The sequence below is a fragment of the Mustela lutreola genome, chromosome 4 (genome assembly GCF_030435805.1).
Source record: "Mustela lutreola isolate mMusLut2 chromosome 4, mMusLut2.pri, whole genome shotgun sequence".
NCBI lineage: Eukaryota > Metazoa > Chordata > Mammalia > Carnivora > Mustelidae > Mustela > Mustela lutreola.
The window spans coordinates 2,865,570-2,892,584 of record NC_081293.1 but is presented as its reverse complement, the minus strand read 5'-3'; the positions used below and the strand labels follow the sequence as shown (position 1 = coordinate 2,892,584).

At 49.1% G+C, this 27,015-nt stretch overlaps 1 protein-coding gene across 1 annotated transcript in view; it reads left to right on the top strand.

The window, feature by feature from the left end:
- Nucleotides 1-27,015, top strand: part of MGMT (O-6-methylguanine-DNA methyltransferase) — a 277,054-nt gene that overhangs the window by 211,402 nt on the left and 38,637 nt on the right. Inside the window, exon 3 of the mRNA XM_059172828.1 lies at nt 17,195-17,355. Within this exon, the coding sequence (XP_059028811.1) occupies nt 17,195-17,355 (161 nt within the window). The remainder of the gene's footprint in view (nt 1-17,194; nt 17,356-27,015) is intronic.

Below are 27,015 nucleotides of genomic sequence, written 5' to 3'. Positions count from 1 at the left end.
GTGATGGGCACTGCGATCAGTTATCCAGACTGGACACGGCTCTCTGGCAATGCCGGACTGTGCAGAGGCAAGTTGCATCCAGGCATCTGTATACAAAAACAGATAGATAGTCCGCATGCAATATTAGTACACTGACGAAAGACCAAGTTGCCTGTAGGATTCTAGTTTCTGAGAGATTATTTTTGTACCTGGGCCTGTCATGTGCTCTCCTAAGCACTGACAAACCTGAGACGGTAAGAGAGCCAGAACAAGTGTAAATACAGTTGTTTTAACATGATAGCATTTTTAAAGTGAGAATAAGACTATTGCTTCTTCCCATTTTCATGTGTTTGTACTATAATTTCCCGTTACTCAGACCCTCAGCAGCTGCAGAACCTTGCTCAGTAAGTCTTGCATGAAGAGGGGTTGCAACTTGTTAGAAGCAGTCATTTCAGTCCATTTGTTCCATTGTTATCAGCACTAAATAATGCTTTTTACACGTCCTGTTGGGATTAGGACAGGGATGCCAGAGAGAATACAGGATGCCCAATTAAATTCATGTTTCTGGTAAGGAGTGAACCATTTTTCTTTCTAGTATAAGTATTCTACAGAAAAATGTTGTTGATTTGAAATTCAGATTTGACTAGGTGACCTGTATTTTTCATTTTTTCACTTGAGTGTAATTGACACACAACATTAAGTTAGTTTCAGGTACACAACCTAGGGATTCCTCATCTGTCTATGTTGTGCCATAGCCCCTGTCACCGCACAGTGCTGTTACAGTACCACGGACTCTGCCCTCTGGGCTGGACCTTTAGTCCTGTGACTTATCACTCCGTACCCGGAAGTCTGTACCCCCCCTTACCCATTTGCCCAAAGCCCCCCCGCCCCAATCTGGTAACCATCAGTTTATTTTCCGTATTTATAGGTCTGATTCTGCTTTTTCTTTATTCCTCTGTTTTTGAATTTTTTAGACTCCACTTGTGAATGAAATGATACATCGTTTGTTGTTCTCAGTCTGACTTAGTTCAGGTAATACTCTCTAGGTGTATCTGTGTTGACACAAGCAGCAAATCTCCTTTTTCTAGCTGAGTAATATTCTTTGTACATACACCCGCCCTCTTTATCGCTGCGTCTGTGGGCGGATGCTTCGGTGCTTCCGTCTCTTGGCTGTTGGAAGTCATGTTGCAGATGGGGGTGGTGCATATATCTTTTCAGATTAGTGTTTCTCTTTTTTAGGGTGTAATACGCAGTAGTGGAGTTACTGGATCCTATATGATACCACCGACTTGCATTCCCACCAACAGGGCAGGAGCTCCACATCCTTCCCAACACTTGTTGTCTGTTGCGTTGTTGATTCCAGCCGTTCTGGCAGCTGTAAGGTGATGTCTCACTGGGGTTTTGATTTGCATTTCCCTGATGGTGAGTGGTGGTGATCATTCTTTCATGAGTCTGTTGGCCACCTGGGTGTCCTCTTTGGAAAAAGTCCATTCAGGTCCCCTGCCCATTTTTAATCAGATTATTTTAGTGTTTGGTTGTATTAATCCTTTGTGTATGTTGAAATTTAACCCCTTCTTGGATATGGCATTTGCAAATACCTTTTCCCATTCAGTAGATCACCTCTTTGTTGTGTTGATGGTTTCCCTTCACTGTCTGAAAGCTTTTTATTTTGATGTAGTGCCAATAATTTATTTTTGCTTTTATTTCCCTTGACCTGGAAGTACTATCTAGGAAAATGTTCCTGTGGCTGATGTCAGAGAAGTTACTGCTGTGCCCTCCTCCAGGATTTTAATGATTTCAGATCTCACATTTAACCCTTTAATCCATTTTGAGTTTATTTTTGTGTGTGGTGCTAGAAAGTGGTCCGGTTTCATTCTTCTGCATGTGGCTGACCAGTTTTCCCAACAACATTTGTTGAAAAGACTGTCTTTTAACCACTGCATATTCCTGCCTCTGTTGTGGTGGATGAGTTGACTATATAATTACGGTTTTATTTCTGGGTTTTCTAGTTTGTTCCAGTGATCTGTGTGTCCGTTTTTGTGCCAGTACGTACTGTTTCAATGACTACAACTTTGTATTCTATCTTGTAACCTGGGCTTGTGATCCCTCCGGCTTTGTTGTTTTTTCTCAAGATTGCTGTGGCTATTTGGGGCATTTTGTGGTTCCAAAAAATTTTAGGATTCTAGTTCTGTGAAAAATGCTGTTGATATTTTCATAGGGATCCCATCAAATGTGTAGATGGCTTTGGATGGGATGGACGTTTCACCAGTGCTCTTCCCTGAGCGTGGAGGATGCTCACGTTGCTCACAGCCTCTCCCGTCCCTCCCCCGGCATCTACAGCCCTCAGAGCACAGGTCTTTCACCCCCTCGGTCAAGTCTATTCTTAGGGATTTCATGATGTTTGGTGTGTTGAAAATGGAATTGCCTTAATTTCTCTCTCTGCTACTTTGTCATTCGTGTTTAGAAACACTGCTAATTTCTATTAATTTTTGTATCCTGCCACTTTACTGAATTCATTTATTCTAGTAGTCTTTTGATGGAGTCTTACGGCTTTCTGTGTATAGTATCATGTTATCTGCAAAGAGTGGCAGTTTAACGTCTTCTTTACCAACGCGAATGCTTGATTTCTTTTTCTTGTCTGATTGCTGTGGCTGGGACTTCCACTGTGTTGAATAAAGTGGTGAGAGCGGACATCTTTGTGTTGTTCCTGATCTTAGAGGAAGAGCTTTCAGTTTTTAACCAGAGAATATGATCTTAGCTTTGGGTTTGTCATAGGTGGCTTATATTATGTTGAGATATGTTCCCTCTCAACCCATTTTGTTGGGAGTTTTCTTTCTGTATCATCTGAGATATGATATGATATATCATGTTCATTGATTTGCAGACATTGAGCCATCCTAGCATCTCTGGAATAAATCCCACTTGATCATGGTGAATCAACTGTTTAATGTATTTTTGAATGAGGCCTACTAATATTTTGTTTTTCATCTATGTTCATCAGGAATATTGGCCTGTAGGTCTCTTTTTTTGTGGCATCTTTATCTGGTTTTGGTATCAGCATAAGACTAGCCTCATAGAATATACTTGGAAGCTTTCCTTTCTCTTTTTTATATTTTGGGAAAATTTGAGGAGAGTAGTTATTGACTCTTCTTAAAGTATTTAGTAAAATTCACCTGTGAATCCATCTGGTTGGATTTTTATTTGGGGGGAAAGTTTTTAAAATAACAATTCAATTTCATTAGTAGTAATTAATCTACTCAAATTTTTTGTTTCTTTCTGATTTAGTTTTGGAAGATTATGTTTCTAGGAGCCTATCCATTTCTTCCTAGATTGTCCTGTTTGCTGGCATATAACTTTTCATGTTATTGTTATAATTCTTTGTATCTCTATGGTGTCAGGTCTCTTTCATTTCTGATTGCATTAATTTGGGATATTTCTCTTTTTTTGATGAGTCTAAGGGTTTATCAGTTTTGTTTATCTTTTCATAAACCATTTCTTGGCTTTATTTTCTTTCCATTTTTTAATCTCTTTGTCATTTATTTTTGCTCTCATCTTTATTGTGTCCTTCCTTCTCATCTTGGGCTTTGTTCTTTTTTTGTTGTTGTTCCTTTCATTGTTAGGTTGTCTGAGCTTTTTCTTGGGGTAGTAAGGCCTATCTCACTATATATTTCCCTCTTAGGCCTCCTTTTACTATGTCCCAAAGATTTTGGATGACTGTGCTTTCATTTTCATTTGTCTGTGTTTTGTTTTGTTTTGTTTTCTCTCTTTGATTCCATGATTGACCCACTGGTTGTTTAGTGGCATGTTGTTTAGCCTCCACATGTTTGTTTCTTTTCCAGTTTTTTTCTGGTGATTGATGTCTAGTTTCATACCATGTGGTTAGAAAAGATAAATGATAACGAATTCAGTCTTCTTTAATTTATTGAAGCTTGCTTGGTGGACTAACATGTGACCTATTCTGGAGAATATCCCGTGTGCACTTGAAAAGAATGTTTTTAACTGGAACTTTCCATATACATCTGTTATGTGCATCTGGTCTAATGTGTCATTTAAAGACACAGCTGTTTTATTGGTTCTGTTTGATCATAGCTATTGATATAAGTTGGGGTGTTAAAGTCCCTTCTTGTTAGAGTATTACCATCAGTTTCTTCCTCTGTCAGTTCATTATTTGCTTTATGTATTTAGGTGCTCCAATGTTTGAGTGCATAGATATTTACAATTGTTTTATCTGCTTGTTTGATCCCATTATCATTACATAATGCCCTTCTTTGTCTCATTACTGTCTTTGTTTAAAACAAGTCTGTTTTGTCTGATACCAGCATTGCTACCCTGGCTTTTTTCCCACTTCTGTTTGTATAGCATATGTTTTCCATCCCTTCACTTTCAGTCTGATGTATCTTTAGTCTCTTATAGGCAGCATATAGATGGGTCTTAGTTTTTTTCTATCTTCATTCCCCCCACCCCATGTCTTTTCATTGGAATATTTAGGCCATTTATATTTAAAGTAATTATTGATAGATATGTATTTATTGCCATCTTGTTCATTGTTTTCTGGCTGTTTATGTAGTTCTTCTCTGTTCCTTTCTTTTGATCTCTTTATGATCAATGAGTTTCTGTCATATTTGGCTTTCTTTCTCTTTATTTTGTGCATCTATTTTAAATCTTGGGTTTGCCATTACCATGAGGTTTCATATGCATCCTAAGTATATAGCAGCCTATATTAAGTTGATGGTCATTTGATGAACACAGCTTAATGAGGAAATTTGCATTTCCAAGCATCTGTGAGTTCTGCGAGATTTTCAAACACATGTTGGCATTGCAATTAAAATCTTTAAACATCTCATCATTTATAAAGGTAAAATGTTTCTTAAAATTGGGAGTCACAACTGGGAAATGTTTTCATACAAGGAGTTCGAGTTACTATTTCTCAAACTAGAGTTTTCTTGAGTAAGAATCCTTTGAAAAGAAATGGATCCTAAAATTCTCGGGTCTGAGACTCCAGTCTAAGTCACGGACTTAAATTCCAAATGGAGCAAACTTGAGGCCTCTGTAGGCATGCTGCTGCAGGTGCAGAGAGGGACAGCTGCACAGAGAAGTAAGGCCTAGTTCTGGGAAGAGGGAGCTAGAGATTTGGGACCAGAGAAGAGGAGAGACTCCAGAGCATTAACGACTGCATTGTATTCGTGGTTGGCAGAATGAGGCCACTCAGAGTCCTTGTCTGACCTTGGGGATTGGGTGACCCTGCCTGGGGCAGCAGAGAAAGAACATGTTGTCCCTTCTGCTCCCACCAGCTAGATTTCCAGGGGGCCTCCTGTCTCTTTGTCCCCCTCCGCTCTTCTCAGGCTCTCAGGGTGGAGGCGTTTAAGGATCAGGTCTAGGCTCAGTGCTCCGAAGTGCTGACCCCTGGCTCCCGGGTTCGCATGCAGGGCCTCTCCCCTTGTCCCGGCTGTCAGAACACCTGTAAATAAATGCTGCTTTGTTTTTGCTGGAAAACCCTGTGATACCCCCTTCTCTCTTCCCCTGGGAGGGCTGTGAACCGGGTCCAGGCGTGGAGCTTACGGTCCACAGACCCGCCTGCCTGCAAGTGCGACAGCCTCCCAGAGGGCTGTATTGATTTTTTAAGAGGAAGAAAAAGGCATATAAAATTGGACTTTCCAATCTTCTTTGAGTAGAAATTGGTGCTTCCAAAGGGAATTTTAATTGGCCGGCTCTGCAGCTAAAATGTTTTCTACCCCTTTCTTTCTCTTCTTCACCGTGCCTCTGTTTATCCTTTCAGACTCGACCCCACCCCACTTAATTGTACTTCCTGCTCTGGAGCATAATTGGGTCCTTCACGGGTGGACTTCGGATTAAAGGACCCTGGGGTGGTGCTAAGTTTGAGCACCCTGGAAGGAAGGCAGAGGGTGCTGGGGGGGCAGCCGGCTCGCAGAAGGAAGGGGGGCGGGAAATGACATCTGTGCTCGCTGTTCAGAGTGAATCATCCTTCAAATTGAAAATCGGGGTTTCCAGTGCCAGTGACAATACTTGTTGAAGAAGTACAAATGCTTTCTGCTTCTTGTAATCTACTTCTTGCAAATATTAGTACTCTGGAAAAAAGATTTATTTTAATAATGTGAGTTTTGGGGTTTTTTTCTGTAGTTAACATTGTTTTATTACCCTATATCCTTGCCAGAAAGTGCATTTTAAGAGTTTCAATTCAAAATTAAATATGACCTCAGTGTTTTAAAATACAATTACATTAACTGTCCATTTAATAGTTGCTTAAGATTTTTTTGGCCACTAATGTATAGTCAGTATACTTGTCTGATATTAAATACAGGGTTTTCAGCCATGCTCGCCAGCTAACGTGTTCCAGCTGCAACAATAAATAGGAGCAAAGGCTTTCTGAGAAAGTGAGCTACAGAAAGTTGTTCGCAGATGAAACTGCCATGTTCTCATGTATCCTCAGCTATGCTTTCCTTTAAAAACTCCACTGTGTTTGATAATAGGGAACGATCTATTATTTATTTAGAACTGTACAAACCAATTTACAAGACAGGTAATTTAGTGGTAGTATTATTTATTAATGAGCCCAGTACACAAGTTAATGGGACCAAACCTGGTGGAGGTCAGCCCTCCTAGAATGTGTGCCTTTTGGAGAGAAAAGAAGTAGGGTCTTCAGAACATTCATCATTATTTTAACATTTAAATTAAGACATGTTTCCTTGCTAAGATGCAAAATAATTTTTTCTTTATTTTTGAGATTATTTATTTATTTATTTGATGGGGAGAGACAGTGAGAGAGGGGGGAACACAAGCAGGGGGAGTGGGAGAAGGAGGAGCAGGCCTCCCACTGAGCAGAGAGCACTGGATCATGACCCAAGCCGAAGGCAGATGCTTAACAACTGACCCACCCAGGTGCCCCTAATATTTTTTTCTAAATTGCTTCATAACAAAGTAGTCTTGAAGCTGTCTGGAGATGAGTTTTGTTGACCGTACTAAGGCTGGGCCTGTGTTAGTCCTGTTAGTAGCAAAGGCGTGAGAGCCTGGAGAAGGGGCGTGGCTTCCCAGGCTCAGCACACTGTGCCGTCCCTGTCATGGCCTTTGTATCTGGGATGCTCGGTCCGCACAGTCCAGAATTCCCAGTCACTGCGGGAGGGGCGTGTGTGTGCCTGCTTCCTGGGAGCGGCTTCCTTCTCCTGTATTTTCCCCCAGAAGTGATCACAAGGCAGTGACCGCAGAGAGTCTGCTGTGCCCTCCACGTGGCCAGGGATGGGGGGCGGGGGGTTCTCCTCCCTAGGACCTTGTCCCTCTTTCTGTGATGATCTAATGGCCACCTCTTGGAAGACTGGAAAACCTAATGCAGAAATGAGGGGCAGTGTAAGTGGCCTTCATAGAACGTGTCTGTGGTTCCTGGAGCTCCACCTTCATCCGTGGTCAGAGAATGAACGTGGAGCTAAGTGTGCTGTTTAACTTCATTTTTCCTGTGTTTCATCTCATTATGCAATTGATCGCCTTGTATCAGGAGTGGGGAATGGGGCCACCATGAAGGAAACTCACCAAGTTGTGTATCTTCAAATCTGAAACACTTCCAGGTTTGGACTGTAGAGTTCTGTCAAAGTAAGCAAGATCGGAAGTGATGGCCAGTCCCTGAGCTTTAACAAAGCCTGTTACACAGCAATCGGCTACAAAATCGGGAAAGGCAGAGGAATGTAGCTTTCACTATTTACAAAATCTTGGTGGGTTTTTCTTCCCCCCTGGGGAGTGGTTTTCAGCAAATTATTCATTGGAAAAATGAAATCTGAAATGCAGGTGTTTTTCGGTGCATGAGCTATGGTGACCGTGGTGACGCCGCCGCATCTTGTTTGTGCATTCGCTCAGCGGGCAGGCACTGAGCACCAGCAATGTGTCAGATAGGACCCCGGGGCCGAGGACAGAGTTGGGGTCAGCACACGACAGTGTGTGCCCCTTCCTTCAGATGCCTGGAACAGCCTTCGTGGGACGCACACCTGCCTGGAACAGCCTTCGTGGGACGCACACCTGTCTGACTTCCTCGTGCCACCTACGCTGACATCTGCCCGAGCAAAAAGCCTGGCCTGCTCGTTTGCCAAGCCACGTGGAGCAATAAATCCTGTGGTTTTTCTCATTCTGAGCCTGGCTTCCATAGGGCCGAGTGTGGGGAAGATGATGGGCCCAGGATATTCTCAGGCTGAGCCTTCTTACCTGTAAAGAAGAACATTGTACAGCATGCTCATCAAGGCATTTAAATGTAAACATGGCCTTCCTATAAGGGTATAGACCAATAATGCCCAGTGGGCCGCTCCCTACAAACCTGAGACCCTCTAGTATGGGTACCTCATCTCTCTTCTTGGAAGTGTCTGGAATATAAAAGAACTAGAATTGACACTCAGATTCCCATTGTCTTTGAATTGATAGGGCAGTGGGCCTTGGGTGTACACATCTTACGGATTAGTGAAACTTTACAGAAGTTATGTAAATGTCAGAGAATAGATCCAAACGCTATACAGGATATATGCTACGTAAGGTACATGCTGTCGAGAATGGAGCGTGTAAACACAGGGGCTTTGTGTGATAAGGAGGAACTGTTTCCTTTTCGGAGAGGATCAAGAACGCTGGGTTCACGGAGGTGGTCCGGATAGTAAGGGCTGTGGACTCGCTCTAATTCAAATCCTAGTTGCATCCCTTATGCCTTGGCTAAGTTATTTCACATACCTTCTGGACTCTGTTTCATCTTCTGGAACATAGAGATATTATCTCCCTCGTGTTATGGGGAGGAATAAATACAGAACACTTTCTTAATTAAATATCTGGCACATGTTAGGCACTCAGCAAATAGCCGCTGTGAAGTCTTATGCACGTGTTTGCCTTGTCTTGTTTCCCTATAGTTGACCGTCACCTTTATTCAGTGGACCCCCCCTTTCCAGAATGCCATATTGTGTAATGAACGTCTGACACTGAGACATTTTCTCGACAGGGACTTCTGTAGTCAGTTGCCTTGACTCTGGCTGACCTTGAATGTGTTATTGAGAGAGTTGGGATATTAAGTCGCGTGTAAGAAAGCCAGTCATCTTTTACCCATCTTGACTGTGGGATTTTCCCGTTCTCAGGCTACTTTCTTTTCCCCCTTAACACCTGTTTGTTTTAGGGAGCAAAGGCCCTCTCACTGATGTTCCGTTTTTCCTCTGTGTCCCTAAAATCGTATATCCCAGAGCAAGCCCTTGTTGGAAACCTCTGTCTTTTTCCTTAGGCATCCTTGCAAAAATTTAATGGCACGGAGCAATTAGTAGTGTGTAATGACTCTCTGCACTATCATTCTGTCATTTGGGCTCAGACATCGATTTTCCTTATCTTGGCATGTGAAGGAAGGAGTCTGATTCCTGTCTGTCTCTCCTCAGCCTGCAGTGGCACACACCCTCAGCAGAGCAGAGCAAGGCCACACAGAGTCTTTGAGGGCCTTGGAAGGGACAGCTGTAGCGAGAGTGCAGATTGGCCCAGCAGAGAGAGATTGGACCACAGAAGATGCTTAGAGCAGGAGAATGCTGCTCTGGGCCAAACGAGTTAAGGAGTCAGCCTGAAAGACGTTGAGGTTGACCAGATGCCCCATTCTGAAACCTGATGTGAAGATGAAGCTTCTGTAATTTTTGTCCATAAGCCAAGTCATGTATGTCCCCTCTTTTCTGGGAGGGCAGAGAATGACTGAATGATGCACAGTTACCTAACCCCAAAGATCCTTTGGGTGGGAGGGAGTACTTATATGGGAATACCAATAATTTGATGAGACTGGTGGAAATGACTCTTTAAAAATTGTATTTTTACAGATATTTTTCACCAGATGAACTAAATTTATTCTTCTTGTCAGGCTTGTAATCTACTTAAGTAACAATTTGATTAGTATTTTTCTATTCCTCTTTCATGTTTGCTATTTCTTTTTAAACTATTCCATTGTCAATGGGTAAGTATTTTATTTATAAGAAGCTAAATGAAGCTGGGAAAGAGCAGTCCACCTCTTGTGTGTGAAATGCCGGAAGGCTGCTCCACTCCCTGCTTCAGTGGTGAAAAGCAAACGCAACACAGACATAAGGCTATTTGAACTCTTTATTTGCCACGTTTACAATATTAATAACAGCGTTTCTAGAAGTTGTCACATCAAGTAAAAGATCTTCATTCCAGGCTGTCTTTGGGGGCCAAATTTAGACTGGATGCATGCATTTAATAAATTGTAGTCTCAAGTAGTCATTTTTGTAAATAATTAGTTTCAGTGAAAGAATAAGTTAGCATATTGTATGCATCTAATGTTGCAAATGTACATACAGCAAACTTTGCTATTAATCAACAGTCAAGCACTGCAAGTGGGGTCTCATACATAATGAATTGTGCTTAAGCCTCATGGGCTTCTTGATAGAAAAATAAAAGAAAACACAAGTGTAGTAAGCTTTTGAATAAAATTTAACTAGATTGCTCTGCATCCTGTAATTGTTTTGGAATCATTAGGGACCTGATAATTCATCTATAGTTTTGGGGTGTTTTTATCTTCATCTGTCAGATAGTAGAGATTTTAATGATATGTTAAAGTGTTGATAAAATACGGTTTTCCTTTTAAACAATTTGAACATTTAGGGGAGAAAGGAAGTAGGCTTTTTTAAGGCATTCCAGTCTGCCAAGTGTACTATTTAAATTGTGTTTTTCAAATGTTTTATTGCTTATGTATTTAAGGATCATTTTCAAAAGGAAAAAGAAGTGTGTAGTTATTACGACATGTACCTTGTATGGAAGAGTTGAAAATTTACATAAAATTTTCTGGGTTTGGAGGGTTTAAATAGTACCATAAATTCCTCTATGGTCTTGTTTAGGTTCTGACATTAATTTGAGCCCCAAATTTTGAGGGCTTAGGTTGCCCATTAAAAACTGATACCCGATTTAAGCAGCATACCTGTGACCACCCAGAAAGTGAGTTGAATTTTACTGCCTCTTCCTTCTCCTATTGTTGGCCTTGGGACCTAGACCATTGGTGGCCTATGATCGGATCATGAATGTAGAATTCATTTTGGGGGTCTGTGGGGCGATGGAAGGCGTCAAGGCACAGAGCAGGTTGTGCGTCCGTTTTGTCCTGACCCACACTGCGAGAGCCGAGCACGGGTGTGCAGAGCACCTGCCGGCTCCCGCCAGCCCCCCTGCAGGGACGGCCAGCAGCGCGCCTGCCCCACGGAGCCGTCTTCAGGACTTCGCGTGCGGCGGGCGCGGGCTCCCTTCGCTACTGGTTGTCCTCCGTCGAAGGGTGGCCAAGTCTGCTTTGTAGAGACCGACCTGTGAAAACAGACGCCAGGACCCCCACGTGAATGTCGGTCCGTCCACCTGGGTGTCAGGAGTCACAGCAGCTCTTGGCTCCCTGCCACTGGACACGCGCAGGAGTTGCGTCCGCCGTCTGTAGTGTCCGCTTCAGCGTGTTGCCGGGGCGTCGTGTCCACGTCCTCCCTTCTCCTCCGTCGGCTGCTGGCGCTCCCAGGGCGTGGGGCAAACCACGCACGGACCTCCCAACCGTCAGGACGGCGCCAGATGTGCGGTCGCGCTGCCGGCCGTCACCACGAGCCGCACCAGGCCCCCGTCCTATGGCCGGACGAGCCCGTCGGGAGCCTCTCCTCTCCGTCTCCTGTGCGGTTCTGCTGTCGGAGGCTGGCGTTTCACTTTGATTTTCGCCTTCCCCTCTTTGCCCCAGATTAGAAGGTCCGATAACTGCAGGGACCCCGTCGCACCCGCGTGGTGGTGCCGCCCGACAGCTGCGGGCCAGCAGGCTGTGTCGCGGAGCTGTCGCTGGAGGTGTGCGCTCACCCGACATCCTGCGGCAGCCCTCATTGCGGAGGGCGTCGGGCGCGTGGGGCCAGCGGGGGGCCGAGTGGAAGGCGGCCACACCCCCTCGGTGTCGCTTCACCCTCGTGCTACAGATGCTGCGTCCACGCTCTCGTGGATAAGCCACGGATGTAACGGATCCTCAACAGCGGCTTGTGTGGACTCAAGCCACAAAATTCAGTTGGAATATAGAGTTTAAAGTCTTTATTCAGCCCCACTGTTTAAAAAAAGAAAAGATCTTTTTTGATCATAGGTCGAATAATTTATTTCTTATCTTCCATCCCACCACTGGAAAAGGAAACTCAAGCAAACTTGAGCAAGGAGGTGTAATTAAAGGACGAACCCATCAGACACAAACCCAGGAGACTCCGCCAGAGACCTGTTGAGTCAGACGTAACTGCGCGTACCGGTGATACAGAGCCGCAGTAGGCACGCGTTTCAGAGTCCCTTCTGTTGCAGTTGTAACGTTTTGCCGAACATGTGCTCTTCCTGATGCTGTGGGGTCCGGAGCCCACCCTGCGTCCTGGAGCCAGAGAAGGGGTGGTGCGCTTCTGTAGCTCAGCTCGGGGACTCTTCTCCTCGTAAGGGATTCTGTATGTGGCCAAGGCCCCACACTCTTGCTTCTACCACAGGCTCTACCCCACTCTCCGTGGGTTTTCCCAGATTGATCTCCCAGCCTTGCTAAAGGACACAGCTTGGGTCAGCACGCTGCCGATTCCACATGAACTGCAAAGAATACGGGTCTTTGGAACTCTTTTCCGAGGTCGAAGTTCTTGGCGTGGGCAAGCCTCTAGCATCACCAGTTCATGTTCCCAAACTACAACACTCGGTTTTATCCTGGGAGGACAAATACTGGAAAAGCACTGGGGTCAAAGAGAGAGGGTTTTGAATGTCTGCCCCCTGGGTGTAGCTAATGCTGCTAATCAGATGTGAGTAGCTTAGAACTTTTGGCCTGTTTTCTTACATCAAATGGGATTTAAGCCAAGTACATGACATTTTAATGTCTTTGGGAAGTAGAATTCATTCAGAAATGAAGATTTAGTGGTTCTTTACTAGCAGTGAAGTCTTGAGGCGCCCCCAAACCTGAATGCCCAGATCTCCTACCAAACTGATTGAGTTTTAAAGTGTTGAGCAAATTTGCTGTGTGGAAAGACCCTGGAGGATGTGGGGTCGGGAATGTTCTTCCATTTTTTTCTCATGTCAAGCCAGTCCCTGACACCGTTGCAGACCTCGGGCACTGCCTTCTGGGGTCCTGGCCAGCCGGGCTCTCTTTGCCCCAGGGCTCCTGGTTCTGCAGCGGCCGCTAGCCTGAGCCCAGTGCGTGCGACCTCTGTGTGCGGCAGATGGATGGCTCGGAACCTGTCCGGGGAGGCCGTTCCATTGACACTTGGTCCCCTCCCCCTGCCTGTCTGCTGCCACCAGTGTGGTGCTGCCCCTGCCCCTCGCTTTCTAGCTGAAATCCACGTCCTGAGACACAGGCTGCTTTGCAGGGAGAGGGACAGCCTTCCTGGGAACGCCATGAGCGATGGGTTCCCCTCCACCTTCACAGGTGAGGCATCCCTGCGTCATTAACACATCTTTAAAGGTTCTGGAGCACTTCCCCACACTCCTGCATCCTGATCTGGGCTGAAGGACAAACCTGACCTCTGAGCCAGCTCGCCGGGCTGTTCTTTCTCCGAGCCCCGGCAGGGAAGGGGTCATGACTGCAGGGGAACTTCACTAGGGCCTTTGGTTCGTGCCTGTGTTCCAGAGCCTTTCCCTGACGGCCACTGTGTGGGGATTGCCAAGAGCTGCATGTTTCTTGAGGAAACCCTTACACCAAACCACGTACGATTCCGTGTCTGCTCCGTTACAGTGTGCCCGGTGTGCTGCCCTGTCCTCTGTGGAAAAGCTCAACAAAGCCAGATGCGTTGGTCAGCCACTTGCCAGCCCTCTTGAGCCAGCCCTCTCGGGCCAGGAGGGAGGAGGTGGTGCCCAGTGTCCCAGGGTCGGCCGGGTGACTCTTACTGAGGACGAGTGTCGTCTGGGAGAAGGCCTCGGGCTGGCTGACTCTCATGTGTCCCTTTCTGCATGGTCCCGGCTGACGGCGGGACGGGGCCTGCTCTTTGCCCGTGCAGGCTGGCTGTCCAGCTGCTGGCCCTGGGTTCCCACGCCTGGTGCTGGCCCACGGACAGGGGTGTGCGACTCCGTGGTGGCTGAGGGGCAGCTCCCAGGGAGGGCTGGGGTGTGGGATTTACGGGAGCGTGGACCACGGAGCCCGTAATCACTGGGGCCTCAGGGCTGGTGGGCAGGGGGCCAGCAGAGACTCCTCCGTAATCAGGGCGACCGCCGGCAGGGCTGCGCCGCCGTCACACCACAGCTCGCACAGGGCCGTGCGAAGCGAGGCTGGAGGAGAGGGCAGGGCAGGGAATAAATTTCGTTTTATTGTAGAAATGGAAATCTGTGTCATGGCTTTAAAAATCTGGTTTTATGTGTGTGTTTAATGCCATTCATTTTAAATGTAGTATCATAAATCCTTGCTTCAGAAGCAAAGCTGTTTAATTACATTTCACCCATGAATAGTTACCTAATGCCAATAGAGAAAGAGTTAAAAAGGAGACCTACAGAGTAAATCAGAGGTTGAGATCTTTAGCACAAGCATAAAAAATCAATTTAAGATGAATTTTACTACTATAAAAATTCTTCAAATATCCTTTTAAGAGTGGGAAATGCTAGTAGGGACACAGCTCCCATTCTGGTCCCTTAGCCACGAGGACACAGCGACCAGCCTGGTCAGTGCCTTTGATGCCCAGACGCCCCTGCGCCATTCCGGGGCCTCAAAGAGTTGTTAAGTCTTGGAACACAGTGGGTCGCTAGTGGGTACTGAAGGCCCCGTCCCATGGCCTAAGGTGCCCCATCTCCCGTGGTGTCTGTCCCCTGGCCAAGGGAAGCACAGTCACCGTTGGTGAAATGGGTGAGCATAGCCCAAAAGCTCTGAGACCTTCTGGCCTGTTGAGGGAGGTGCCAGGCACACGGGGCCAGCATGGGTGCTCAAGGCAGGAGAGGGACGGGGATCTCCCATAGGCTGAGGGTGGGGACGTCGGCCCCTTAGCTCTGTTCGTCTCCCATTTGGGCAGGTGCCACTCACAGCTTGCTGTATGCTTGTGGCTGAGACCTTCGTGGACAAACTGCCGACCCCCCGACACACACCGGGTGGCATTGGCCTTGCTTTGTGCGAAGGGAGCCCTGGCTCTCCCTAGAACACCGGCCCCCTCTCTCTCCACCCCCAGGAGTGGGATGGCAAGACATGCGCCAGCCTCCCCCTCTTTATTCTCCTTTGTCATCAGTGCACGTCTGTTCAGAACGGAAGGAGCAGGATGCGAACAGAGTGTCTAGAATTTCTCTCTGAAGTTGAGTGACATTCAGGCCAGCCACGGAAGTCCAAGTCCTTTCCCGACCAGATGTCCTGATGGAGAGAGAAATCGGGGCGGGAGCCATGTCTCGGCTCTGCTGGCCCCGCGGTGCTGTGCAGGGAGCACGTCCTGTGGGGGGCCCTCTGTTGATGTGGGGTCCAGGCCGACCACGGGCCTGTCCTCGTGGGTTGCCACGAGGATCTCCCACAGAGATTCACGGAGATGGCATCTGGGCTGAGGCCTCGGCCTGCTCTGTCGGGTCGGGAGGCGGCAGGATGGCCAGCCCGCGTCTGTTGTCCTACTCGGCCGGGTCGTTCCAGGGGACTCGTTTCTTTGACTTTGCCTGTCCCGTTCTTCCCCACCCTGTCCACATGCAAGTGCGTAGATGCTCTCCCCAGTCCCCTTTCTGTTCTACTGTAGAAAAACCGTGGAAAGGGCATTTCTGTGCATCTCATCCAAGGAAGCTGATTTCTGGCGAGATCCAGGACGTCCGTGGAGACTCTCATTTCCACAGGGCGCCGTGCCTGAGAGACTAGCAGTGCTGCGAGGGGCCACATCCGTGAGACCTGCGTCCGCGCCTTCTGCGGTTCCCTGCGGCGCACAGCGGGACGTGCACGGGCTCCCGGGTCTGCGGCAGCCTGCGCGTGCTTGCAGCCTTCCCGCACGGTGCCGTTGGGCCCGCGCTCCTGCGGCCGCCATCCCCCATGTCCTCCCTGTGCTGGGCCACATGGCCAAGCCAGGTGTGGCCTCTCCACTCAGACCCTCCTCAGGGTGGTGGGTACGAGACGAAACAGGCAGCCGTAGACCGGTGCCCGTGCATGCGTCCTTAACCCAGAGTGAGGCTCGGAGGGCCAGGGAGAGCCGCGTGCAGCTCCCCTCCCCCCGAAGCTTCGGGATCTGAGATGCCAGAGGGACGCTGCCCTCCAGGGCCCGAAGGCCTCGGAAGCCTGCCAGCTGTCCGGGCACCTGGACAGGAGGCAGGAATGTCAGCTGAGGAGCTCAGACTCGGTGCCAGTGCTTTCGTGGGTGTGGGGTTCCAGGAAATCGGAATAAACATTGGATCCGTCATGAACCTGTAGGGCTCGGAAGCAAGGATGTTTTCTCGCTCCAGCAGCGGGGTCCCCGGAGACTCGGCTCCTGCCGAAGGGGCATCCGCTCTGGGAGAGGTGGCCGCCAGCTCCCACGGGGGCGGGCGTTGCCCCGCGGGCCAGGAGCCGACGAAGCGACTCCACAGTGTGTGGTTTAACCGGAAGGAGACAGGAGGAGGACGTGACCGTAAGGAATGAACGGGGGAGTCGGGAAGAAAGGAGAAAAGCCAGAAGCCGAGCAGCATGACTGGCGTTAGCCTCGCGGGAGGACTGCCCGCGCGTCAGACGCTCTGGAGCCCGAGACGCCGCGGGCGGGGAGCGGACCGCGAGGAAGTCCCCGGGTCGCAGCCCAAAGCAGTGCAAAGCCCCGAACGCGCTGTTGTGCTGAAACTCTGGGAGGCGCGGGTGGTCCCAGGCGGGGTAACTCCTTCGGTAGTATTTCTGGAAGAAGGTTTGATAAGACGCGATTTTACAGACAAAGGATAGAGGGTCGCGTGCGCCCGTTGGCCGTACGACGGGGCAGCCGCACTCCCACTGGGCCAGCGTCTCGTGTGTCATCCCGACTGTGTCACATCCTGCTTCACGGGGTGACTGCAGACGCTCAGAGCCCCAGACGGCAGAGCCCGTGTCCCCGCACGTTCCTCCCGAAATCGCCTCTTGTTTCCAAAGAGGGCTTGTGTTTCTTAGAGCCAAAGGGGGAAACGCAGCGGGAAGGCCCCCACCCCTCCTGCGGGCACCTGTCCTCCACTGAGCAGCAGTGGGCGCCCCTCCCCGAAACTGCTGCAGACGTCCACGCATGTTCGCCCGTGGGCACCGCAGGCGTTCATCCGCTTCCCACCTGTGTGCACTCGGGGCCGGAGGTTTATGACCGTCCCCTTACCTCTTTTGCAGGCCTGCGGCGGCCCCCGCACTTCCTGAGCTGCTTGGCCGTCCGGAGAAAATGACGGAGCCCCTGGTGCAGTGCGCGGCCTGGCTGGACGCCTATTTCCACGAGCCCGCGGCCCTCCCACGCCTCCCCTTGCCTGCGATTCACCATCCCATTCTCCAGCGAGGTCAGTAACTCCGCCACCTCCCAGGGTTTCGCTCAGGGAGCTGGACGGACAAAGTACCGCTCACGTCACAGCCCGTTTTATCGACTCTCCTGACTTGGTATTTTTACATCATCTAAACAGAGACAGCGTGTGTCCGCGCTGTAAGGACAGGAGTTCACGATCTCCACCCATTCCAAATGCTTGTGTTGGCTTTGGCACGTGGTCACATAATTCTTGGCAAAGGCAGTAAAAATGATGCATGTAGATCGACTCTTGACTCTTGTTGGCTGAAAGGTTTAAATAGAAACACATCTGAATAGCAGTGAATTTTTCAATAAGCTTATTGTTAACTTAAACTGTCTGCTTGCCAACAGCACAGAAAATGAGGCTTGTACATGGACAATTAGCTACTTCCATAAACTCGGCCGGTGACATCTCATCAGAGTGGGTAGTGGCATTGTGTTGTCTCAGAGAAGTTTGCAATCTAATTTGTCAAACTTGCCGTAGTTACTGTGTGCTTAAAGCACGGACTGAGAACTTACTGACTAAATGTAGCACGTTTAAGGCACATGGTCTGTGATCACCAAAAAGCATTTTCCCAGATGCTTCTTTCTGATTTCTTGTTTGGACCTGAATTATGGCAACTGAGATTATTCTACACATATACCAGAGGTTCATTTTGTGTAGTGGCTTTTTATGCTCATATTAAAATAAGTGCATGTGTACACGTACACAAATATGTCTAGATGTATGAACACCCATAGTCAAGGGAAAAAACGACCCTGAGGTTTTAGATAAGGTAAATCTAGGGCGCCTGGGCGGCTCAGTCGGTTGAGCGTCAGACTCTTGGTTTCAGCTCAACTCGTGACCTCGGAGGCTGCAGGGGACACGGTGTGACCTCCATGTACTTCTCAGGCTGGGAACTCAGATGTGGTTTTGCTTCTGAAGTAGGGGCTTGGGAACCCTGGTGCTCTGAACTATGCCGTCCACTGTCGTTTGTCACTTGGAGAGTACCGCTGTGCCGCTAGGAGCCAGGAGGTTGCCCGACCAGAGGCTCCTGGGTGGCTCAGTCCGTTGAGCATCTGCCTTCAGCTCAGGTCATGATCCCTGGGTCCTGGGATCAAATCCCACATCGGATTCCTTGGGCAGCAGGGAGTCGGCTTCTCTCCCCATGCACCCTGCTTGTGGTCATGTGTTCTCTCTCTCTCTGTGTCAAAAGTAAAGAATGAAAGAAAGAATTGCCTGACTGGCTTTCCTCTCTTAAAGTCTGTTGACTAGTGAGCAGAAATTTAATGTTTTAAAATTTTCAGGACAGAAAAATTAAAAAACCAAGTCAGGAAGTATCTATAATCAAAGGTAGAGGTGGGGAAAGTGAGCTCATAAAATCCTGAGGTCCTGTTCTTGGTGTTTGAAGAGGGCGGGGCTGGCCACACTGAGCCTGCCTCCCTGGCGCTAGGCCGAGCCAGCCCCCATGGGCAGTGTGGGTGTCCAGAACGAGCTGGAAACCGCTGCTGGGGTAATGATGGGGGCCGTCCAGCCCCAGCCAGAAGCTCTTCCCTGTTGGACGAGCCCCACAGTGCTGGCAGGGGCTTCCAACCGAGGCCAGGTCCCTCTAGCCGGGTTTAGGGGAGACGGCCTCCAGCACCCTCCTCGGGACAGGGTCCCCTGGGCCAGCCCCACCCCCCTGACAGGGGTCACCGCGAGCCGGGGTTTCCCACGCCTTACCATGTGCAAGCCAGGTTTTTCTAATTTAGCTCGATCGCTGACTCCCAGGCAGGGACCAGGTGTGAGGATTTTACAGTTTAAGAAGGGAGGGGTGGACAGTTATGATAGAATTGCTAACACGAACCCCCAGATGTGGTAACACCTTTTTCTATCCAGTGTCGCTGGCTTGGCTCTGTTTACACTTGGTATCTTATAGCACTAGGGGAGTCATGGTAGGCGGACAAGTCCCATGCCAGGAAAATCCTCTGACAACCTCCAAGACCTCCAGAAACTGGTCATTAACGTAGAGAAAGAAACCGTTGGGGCGCCTGGGTGGCTCAGTTGGTTAAGCAGCTGCCTTCGGCTCAGGTCATGATCCCGGCGTCCTGGGATCGAGTCCCGCATCGGGCTCCTTGCTCGGCAGGGAGCCTGCTTCTCCTTCTGCCTCTGCCTGCCATTCTGTCTGCCTGTGCTCACTCGCGCTTGCTCGCTCTCTGACAAATAAATAAATAAATAAAAGAAACCGTCACAGGCTTGGAGGTGTGGCTACATGTTAATGTGGAATAAATGTTTTTTTTAATAAATTCTATTTTCCGTGCATCTTAATTTTGGGGCACGTTTAATATGCTTTTGCGTATCGTGTTTTCATCCCAGTCTTACCTCTGAGATTTAGCTTCTGCTTCTTTTAGCTTATTCTAAAAACGTAATCCCGACAGAGCCTCAGCGCCGGAACCTGCTTGTCCTCAGGAGCCAGCCCTTGCCGTGGGGGCCCCCGGGGGCCAGGTCCCTACTGCATTCCGTGGGTCCCTCTTGTCTGCGGGCAAGACAGCTTCACGGTGAGATGGGCACCCGTTCAGCACTGGTTCATCTTTTAAGGCTGGTGACACGTGTGTGTGGACGTAGGCCATACACAGTTAAAGTCTTTGTCAGGTTAGTTAGAACTTAATACTGGAGATTTCACGTAGTTCAGCTTCTTATCTTGGAAAATTTCCCAAGTGCGATTAGTAGCAGGTTAATTGTCCGGGTTCTCCTGCCAAGGAGTGTGAGGCTGGCCCTTCTCAACCGGAAGTCCGCAGGTGTGTGCCGCGCCGCCGCCGGGGTCCTCCAAGGGGTGAGGGCGGCGTCTGCTGCTCAGGAAAGCACCAGCAACCAGGTGTGGAGTAAGACGTGTTCAATCTTCTTGTGAGACTGTTCTGAGTAGAGGGCGTTTCCTAAGAAAAAACCGTTGTGTGTTGTATTTGCAGTTTGGGGGGTTACCTTGTGCCAATCTGCTTGTTAAAGCGCCAGCGGGACCATCTGCCGCCGGCCTCTGACGGAGAGCCAGCCGTCTCGGGCACAAAGAAGCATTTTAGGGAGGGCAGGGGCTTCCCCATCGAGCCCTCGCGGAGGTCAGCACTATTTTGAATTCATTTTTCTCCAAGAAATAGTTACTGAATGAAGCCATTGGTCTTGAAATCTAAATGTTTCTTTTATAATGAGATACCGTTTGAAGTTCTTTCCTGTTAATGTGTTCTAAGTCCGCATTTACTTCTCAAAAGTAACGTCGCTCCATTGTATACATAAGCATCTTCGCGTAGCCTTCGTAGTCCGGGGCAGAGCAGGTGAAAAGGTGGAAGTAGACTTTGCCAGAAGCAGGATTTCCCAGCGATGAGGAGAGGCCGACTTGAGGGAAACTGAGACCCCTCTCGGATTCAAGGTGTGCACTCACTGCCCTCCCCTTCCCAGCTCCTCTGCCCATCGCGGCGCTCAGAGCAGGGAGCCTGGGCCTCTCCGCTTGCTCTCCAGGCTAGAGTGGGGGCTTCCTCCATGGATGGCGCCCCAAGAGGCGCAGTGTGAGCCCTGCAGTGTGCGAGGCGGTGTGAGCCTGGCAGCGTGGACGGTGGTGCAGAAGGTGGGTGGTGGGTGCTGATGGTGGTGGGGGCTGGACGGCAGTGGACCCCAGTGGCGGTGTGAACGGCGGGTGGTGGGGACGGCGGGCGGTGGGCACCTGCGGTGGCAGACCCCAGCTGCTCCTTCCGGTGTCTTCTCACAGATGATCGTTTTCAGCAGATGAGTTCTGAGTTTTCTTTTCAAAGTGACTGCAATGTTCCCTTTTAAATGAAATATTTAACACTTTAATAATTCCTTCATCACAGCTATTAGCTTGTAGCTATGAAATCCAGCCGCATGACGGTAGTAAGATCCGCATTTGCCAACCCTGCCGGCGAGTAGCGTCTTGTCGCTTCTGTTCCGAGGCCTCAGAAAGGATTCTCGTGCTCGTGTAAGTCAGTTGAACAGCCTCTCTGCAAAGGGCCTCTCCTGCAAGCCCTTCCAGAGAGTTACGGGAAAGGCCCTTCCAGGGTGAGCAAAGGTCCACAACTGTGTCCCGGAGGACGGTCCCCTGGGCCGTGCGCTTCCAGGGGGCTGAGTGAGTGCTGGGAGGCGGCGGGACCCCGAGGACGGGAACAGCATCGTCACGCCCTCCGGCCCTCACCGGAGACGGCTCTGTAAAATCAGAAATGCCTCCTGGAGAGGCTCATCACTCCAGCTCGCCCGGGCCCCCAGCCCCACAGCCTTCACGGGGCACAGCCCTCCTGCCCTCCGCTGCCGCTCACCCCGGGCCGCCATCTCCCCAGGAAGGGAGGCCCCAAGCCCTCTTCCTGTCCGGGTGCTGTGGCCGCCGGGGCGCCGCTCACGGGCGCTGAGGTCAGTCCTGCGCACGGCCTGGGCCTGTCTGCAGTGCGGGCCGTGGCAGAGGCAGGAGCTTTGTCTCAGCCTCCCTCATGCCCACAGCAGCAGGCGGCTTCGTGCGTTCGTGAGGTTTGACCTGATGCTCCTCCCTAGACTTGGATAAAGTCTGCTGTGCGGAGAGGCAGCGGGAGCGGCTGGTGGCAGTTCCGCGTCCGGCTGGGGGCTCTCACGTTCTCCCGCACTGTGAATGAGGCCTTATAAAAATCGTCAGCCTTGCCGTGATACTACCTAGTTTGTAAACCTTCCGATGCCCATTTATTGATTAAAACAAGCAACAACACCGCACTTAAATGAAGCAGGAAATAAAGAGCTGGTGAAAATGTACTTTCAACCCTAGAGCGGCCACACTGCCTTTTGGGGGCAGGCAGCCCATGTGGAAATCTGGCCCAAGGCCCGCTGACGCCAACACAGGGAAGGCGCCGATCAGCGGAAAGGGGAGGTGGCGTGAGGGTCAAGGTGCCAGGAAGACGGTCAGGAGTCCGAAATCAGGAGCAGCCCCGGCTCTGAGTCCCGCTGGGCCGTGCGTGTGGTCTCAAGCCCCGGGCTGGGGGGCGAGGGTAAGTAAGAACAAAGGTGGGCGCGAAGCCTGAACGCAAATGGTGTGCGGGGTATGGAGTGAGTCCCGGAGGGGACCGCAGGGGTGAGCGAGTATCTTCCTCATCAGGGACATCTGGCTCCCTGCTTTCAGGGCCTGAGTAACTGTCTCCAGGAAGCCCTCCTGGAGGCACCAGAAGTCCTTTTCAGAGCCTTAGGGAGGGAGCAGCGCTTCTCTAGCAGCCCCTTCTGTCTGGCCGGAGATCTCGCACTCCCAGGGCCGGCATCTGCTGCACGTCCCTCTCCAGGGGGACAGAAGCACCCCTTTGTGGGCTGCCTAGCCCGGTCTGCGTTCAGGTATGTGCCTCACTTCCAGCTCCCCGGTGGGATAACAGTGTTAGGTTGCCAGAAGTCCTCACCCGCGGTGAGGGTGTCTCTGAGTCAGGGGCCCCCAGGCTGAGCAGAAGGGAGCCACAGAGGCCCTGAGGGGTGGTGGCTCTGTGGGCCCCGTGGCCGCTGCCCTCCTTGGTAATCTGGCTCCATCCGGGGGCGTGGTGGCCAAGCCCGCTCAGAGGCCATCCGAGCACTTCACCCTCCGCTCTTCAGCTCGACCGATCAGCTGCATTTTGGCATTTTGGTGAAGATCATGGGCTGAAGAGCCTGGGGCTCAGGCGGCGTCCGAGTTCATGGTTTCCTATTTCCTGCCTGGCTGCCGTCCCTGGTGTTGGTTTATTCTTTGTACTGTGCGACCACATCTGGGACGAGGAGTTTTAGCTTCAGCTCTGATTCGCTTAAGCCGACAGCTTTGTCAAGTTGTTCTGCGAACCTGTGCACCTGGGCACTAGACAGTGTGTCCATATTATACTATCGTTTCTGTACGTCTCACCCTCCCCAGGACACGTCCAAAATCCTGAGAGAGGTAGGTATATATACGTGACCAAACAGTTTATATGTGTTGTGTATCACACATGCAAGTGTATGTCTGTGTTAACGTGTGTGTGCCCTGTTCTGAGAACTAGTGCTCTAAAGGAATTTACTGAAACAGATCAGACTCTTATGAGAGTTTCTGCAATGTGCTTCAGTCTATCCAAGGTTCACATTCCTAATTTAATAATGATTTTTGTTTGAGACCCATAGTTGCCTTTCTAAGAAGTATTTTTGCTGTTGTAATTAACAACTTTTAAAAGTTTTAGGCCATGTATCCATAGAGCGACCTGATCTAGAGCTCTAGCCAAGGGAGAAGGTGGGAGGGCCAGTATGTTACTCACCTTTTTGATTTGGAAAGTGTGAGCAAGACTGGCCGCACGTCACTGTCGGTATCCTGAGGTTACGGACTCACATCAGGATGAGCCCACCCCACTCCTCATTGTCTAAAGAGTGTTGCCAGGTGCCGGCCCTTGGCTGGGATATCCCATGATCGTGTTGGCAAAGCTAACCAGAACCTTTAGGAGGTATCCAGTTTGGCCCAAAATGTGGTTTCTCTTTGAAATATTTGGGTGAGTGAAGCTCTACATTCTTGGGGGGACCCCTGAACAATGGAAGCAGCCGGTGGGAAGGAAGATACGGCTTCAGGTCCTGGATCCCAAGCTGATACTCTGCACACCTAATGTAGATCCTGCCCTGGGATTGCTGTGGAAGAGGTTAAATATTCTGGTAACCCACAGGGTCACTTACACCTACCCTTGAGTTGGTAGTACGTGCCTCCTCCCAAAGAGGAGAGTTGAGTCTGTCGATTGGTACCAGCTCCTGAGGTGCTCACATGGCTAAGCAGGACCACCACCTGCTGGACCCCAAGAGCAGGCACGGCGTTCTGTGCCCAGACCCATCTGATGATTCAGTCATCCCCACTGGCTCCTGGGAAGCCTCATTCAGTGAAAGTTTCGTCCCAGATCTGGGGAGGTGATAAGATCCCATGTCCCCTGAGGTTTCCATAATTCAGACGATCAATCAGTCAATCAATACATATGTACATACATACATACTCAAGAAGACCTTAACTCAAGTCCGGGGTGGTCACAGTGTGATGTAAACAAGCTTAAGAGGTGGTCTGAATGTCAGCTACTTTCAGACCTTATATTGGACAGGACAGCGTCTCTACTACAAGTAAATAATATTGATAGTTGAAATTGTCACAAGTGCTGCCTTTATGGGGAAATATTTGCATGAAAGTGTGGTGTTCCATCTGGCATGGTAATCACAGCCAGCCAGTGGAAGCTCCTATTTCGGAGAAGTTCCCCAGTCACGTTCACACATTTAGGTGGGTCACCCGCAGTTGTCCTCACGATGGATGGGTGTGGAGGGGCTGTGCCTCAGAGCAGCCCAGCGTCCGATTTCCGCCTACCGAGAAAAGGGAATCACATTGTCTGTTTCCTGAATTTTTCATTTGAAATGCACTTTGAAAAAATGGAATCTTCTATCAGGTCTGTATTTTAAAGTGAAAAAAAAAAATAGACCCTTCACTTAAATGTGCTTTCAAAATTTTTATCCCCACTGTAGGCATTAGATTAATGCGGGTTGCTTTCAAAGAGAATGTTTAAATATTTTTGTTGTCATAAAATGTTGTATATTCACACTTTATAGGCAATGTTAATGCATTTTTAAATGCATTTTTGTACCATCCTAGAAATAATAAATAGAGTTATCTCTACCACCTGGGTTTATAGAAAAATTATCCTTTAATAAAAAATATGCATAGCGCTGGACTGTAAGTTAATACATCGAACACATCAGCGTTAGAAAATTGATGGCAGTAATGCCGTGAAACTGTGTGCAGGAGCCAAACGTGTATCCATCGTTACTTAATGTAAATTTCCTCATCACATACTTGGTTTACCTGCGTCCCTTATGTTCAGGCTGACTTGGAATAGCAGCTTTCCAAGTCTGCGTTCTTCTTTAAAGGTTGTGTTTCTGTGTTGGAGTGGAAAAATCCCACCTCTTCCAGAGGCCATTGGTGTGGCTCTGGGACACATGATGGCTGTCACCAGGACAGAGCGGACCCCCCCAGGGCTCAGCATGCCAGGCATCATGTCCTGCCCAGTGCCAGGCCGTACAGTGCTTCTGAAGACTGACGTAGGGAAGGCAGGTCTTAAGCCTAAAGTACATCACTCCGTTATGAGCTCTCATCAGGAGAAACCAGGTTTGTCCTGCCCTGCCGACAGTAAGGTAAATGCTGATTGTGTTTGGAAAGTCGTGTCTCTGGCGAGTCCTGCCCGTGCCCATCCTGCCCCCAGCATAAAGAGCTACAGTGTCTCTGTTACTATGGCAACTACTTTTCCGTTTCATGAGTACTGCTGGCGATCTTCGCACAAAACACAGTGTGTAAAGGACCCATCCCTAGACATGTGTGTGCGTGCGTATGCGGGCCATCTGTGTTTTCTGAACCCACGTTCCTTCCTCAGCGGGCCTGTGGTGGGCCTTCCCTTGGACGGTCAGAGACCGAGCTCAGGAAGCACAGGGCTCATGGCTCGGCCAAGACCTACTTTTCCGAGCAAATTCGCATTTCTTCCTCTTCTTAGAATCAAATATGCAAGAACCAACATAAGTGGCACATCCCCCCCCTTTTTTTCCTCGAGAATTGGGCCTTTGATGTTCAAGAGCAGCCAGTATTAAAGGCCGTCCCGAGCTGGCCGTGGCCGCCGCGCCTGTTTATGGCCGATGTAAACCAGCGCAAATCGCACCGAGGATGATGGCATCATTAGTTTGTGAATCGCATCCTTGAAAATAACTGTGGAGGAGCCAAATCGGTTTAAAGGAAGATAACGGAATGGTTTAAGCTGCTTAGGTTGAATGCCAATTATGTTTTAATATTCAACTGAGCATATTTTACTAAGAAAAAAGGCCGCGTTGACGCATGCATAACTCATTGGCCGCGTCGGCCAGCTGTGCCACTCCACTCCGCGAATCACTTTGTGCATTTTAGTGGTATGGTAATTTAGTGGAGAACTACCTGAGTGATGGCATTTTCAATGAGCAGGTAATCTACAGAGAATTTTTATATGGTTATGAGTTCTGTGCTTCAGCCTGGCAACACAAAAATACATCAAGACCAATTACGGTATCAACTTTCAGCGCGGTACCCTCGCCACGCAAGTGCATGTATTTCTGCCCCAGGCATTTCAAATTGCATCTAATTTGAAATCTTTGGGGTTTTAATTAAATTTCAGAATATATGGAATTCTTCATTAGTACCTGCTCTGAATAGCAGATGATCCTTCTCTCGGTCTCGTTAAAGAAGTAGGCTGTGGTAAATAGCGTGTTCGGGAACTGATCATTTGTGGGGCCTGGGTATTGGAACAGAAATAGTAAAATGCAAAATAATATCAAAAAGATTATTAGTCCAGGGAGAGTCTCTTGATTTGTATTTTAATGGAATTTTACATTTCTCTTAATGATTTGCAAATTGTCCTCTGATTATAAGATGCATTAAGCTTTTCATTTTAATGGCAAAGACACAGCCATTAGCAGAATTTTTTTTTTCTATCTTCTTTTTAGAGTGCTTCCCTGCAGCAGATAAATATTGAAACCATTAACACCTTTTGATGTTCCCTACAGCCTGCATCTCAGACCCAGGCGCGGCTCCCGTGGTCGCTGGGTGTTAACACCTGACTGGGGGCCCTGCCTCTTCACCGGCCGTGTTTTCTTTTCTAGCACACGGGATCCGTTTTTAAAATTTCAGTGGCTGGTCTTGTTTATTTGTGTTAAAGCTAATGCATT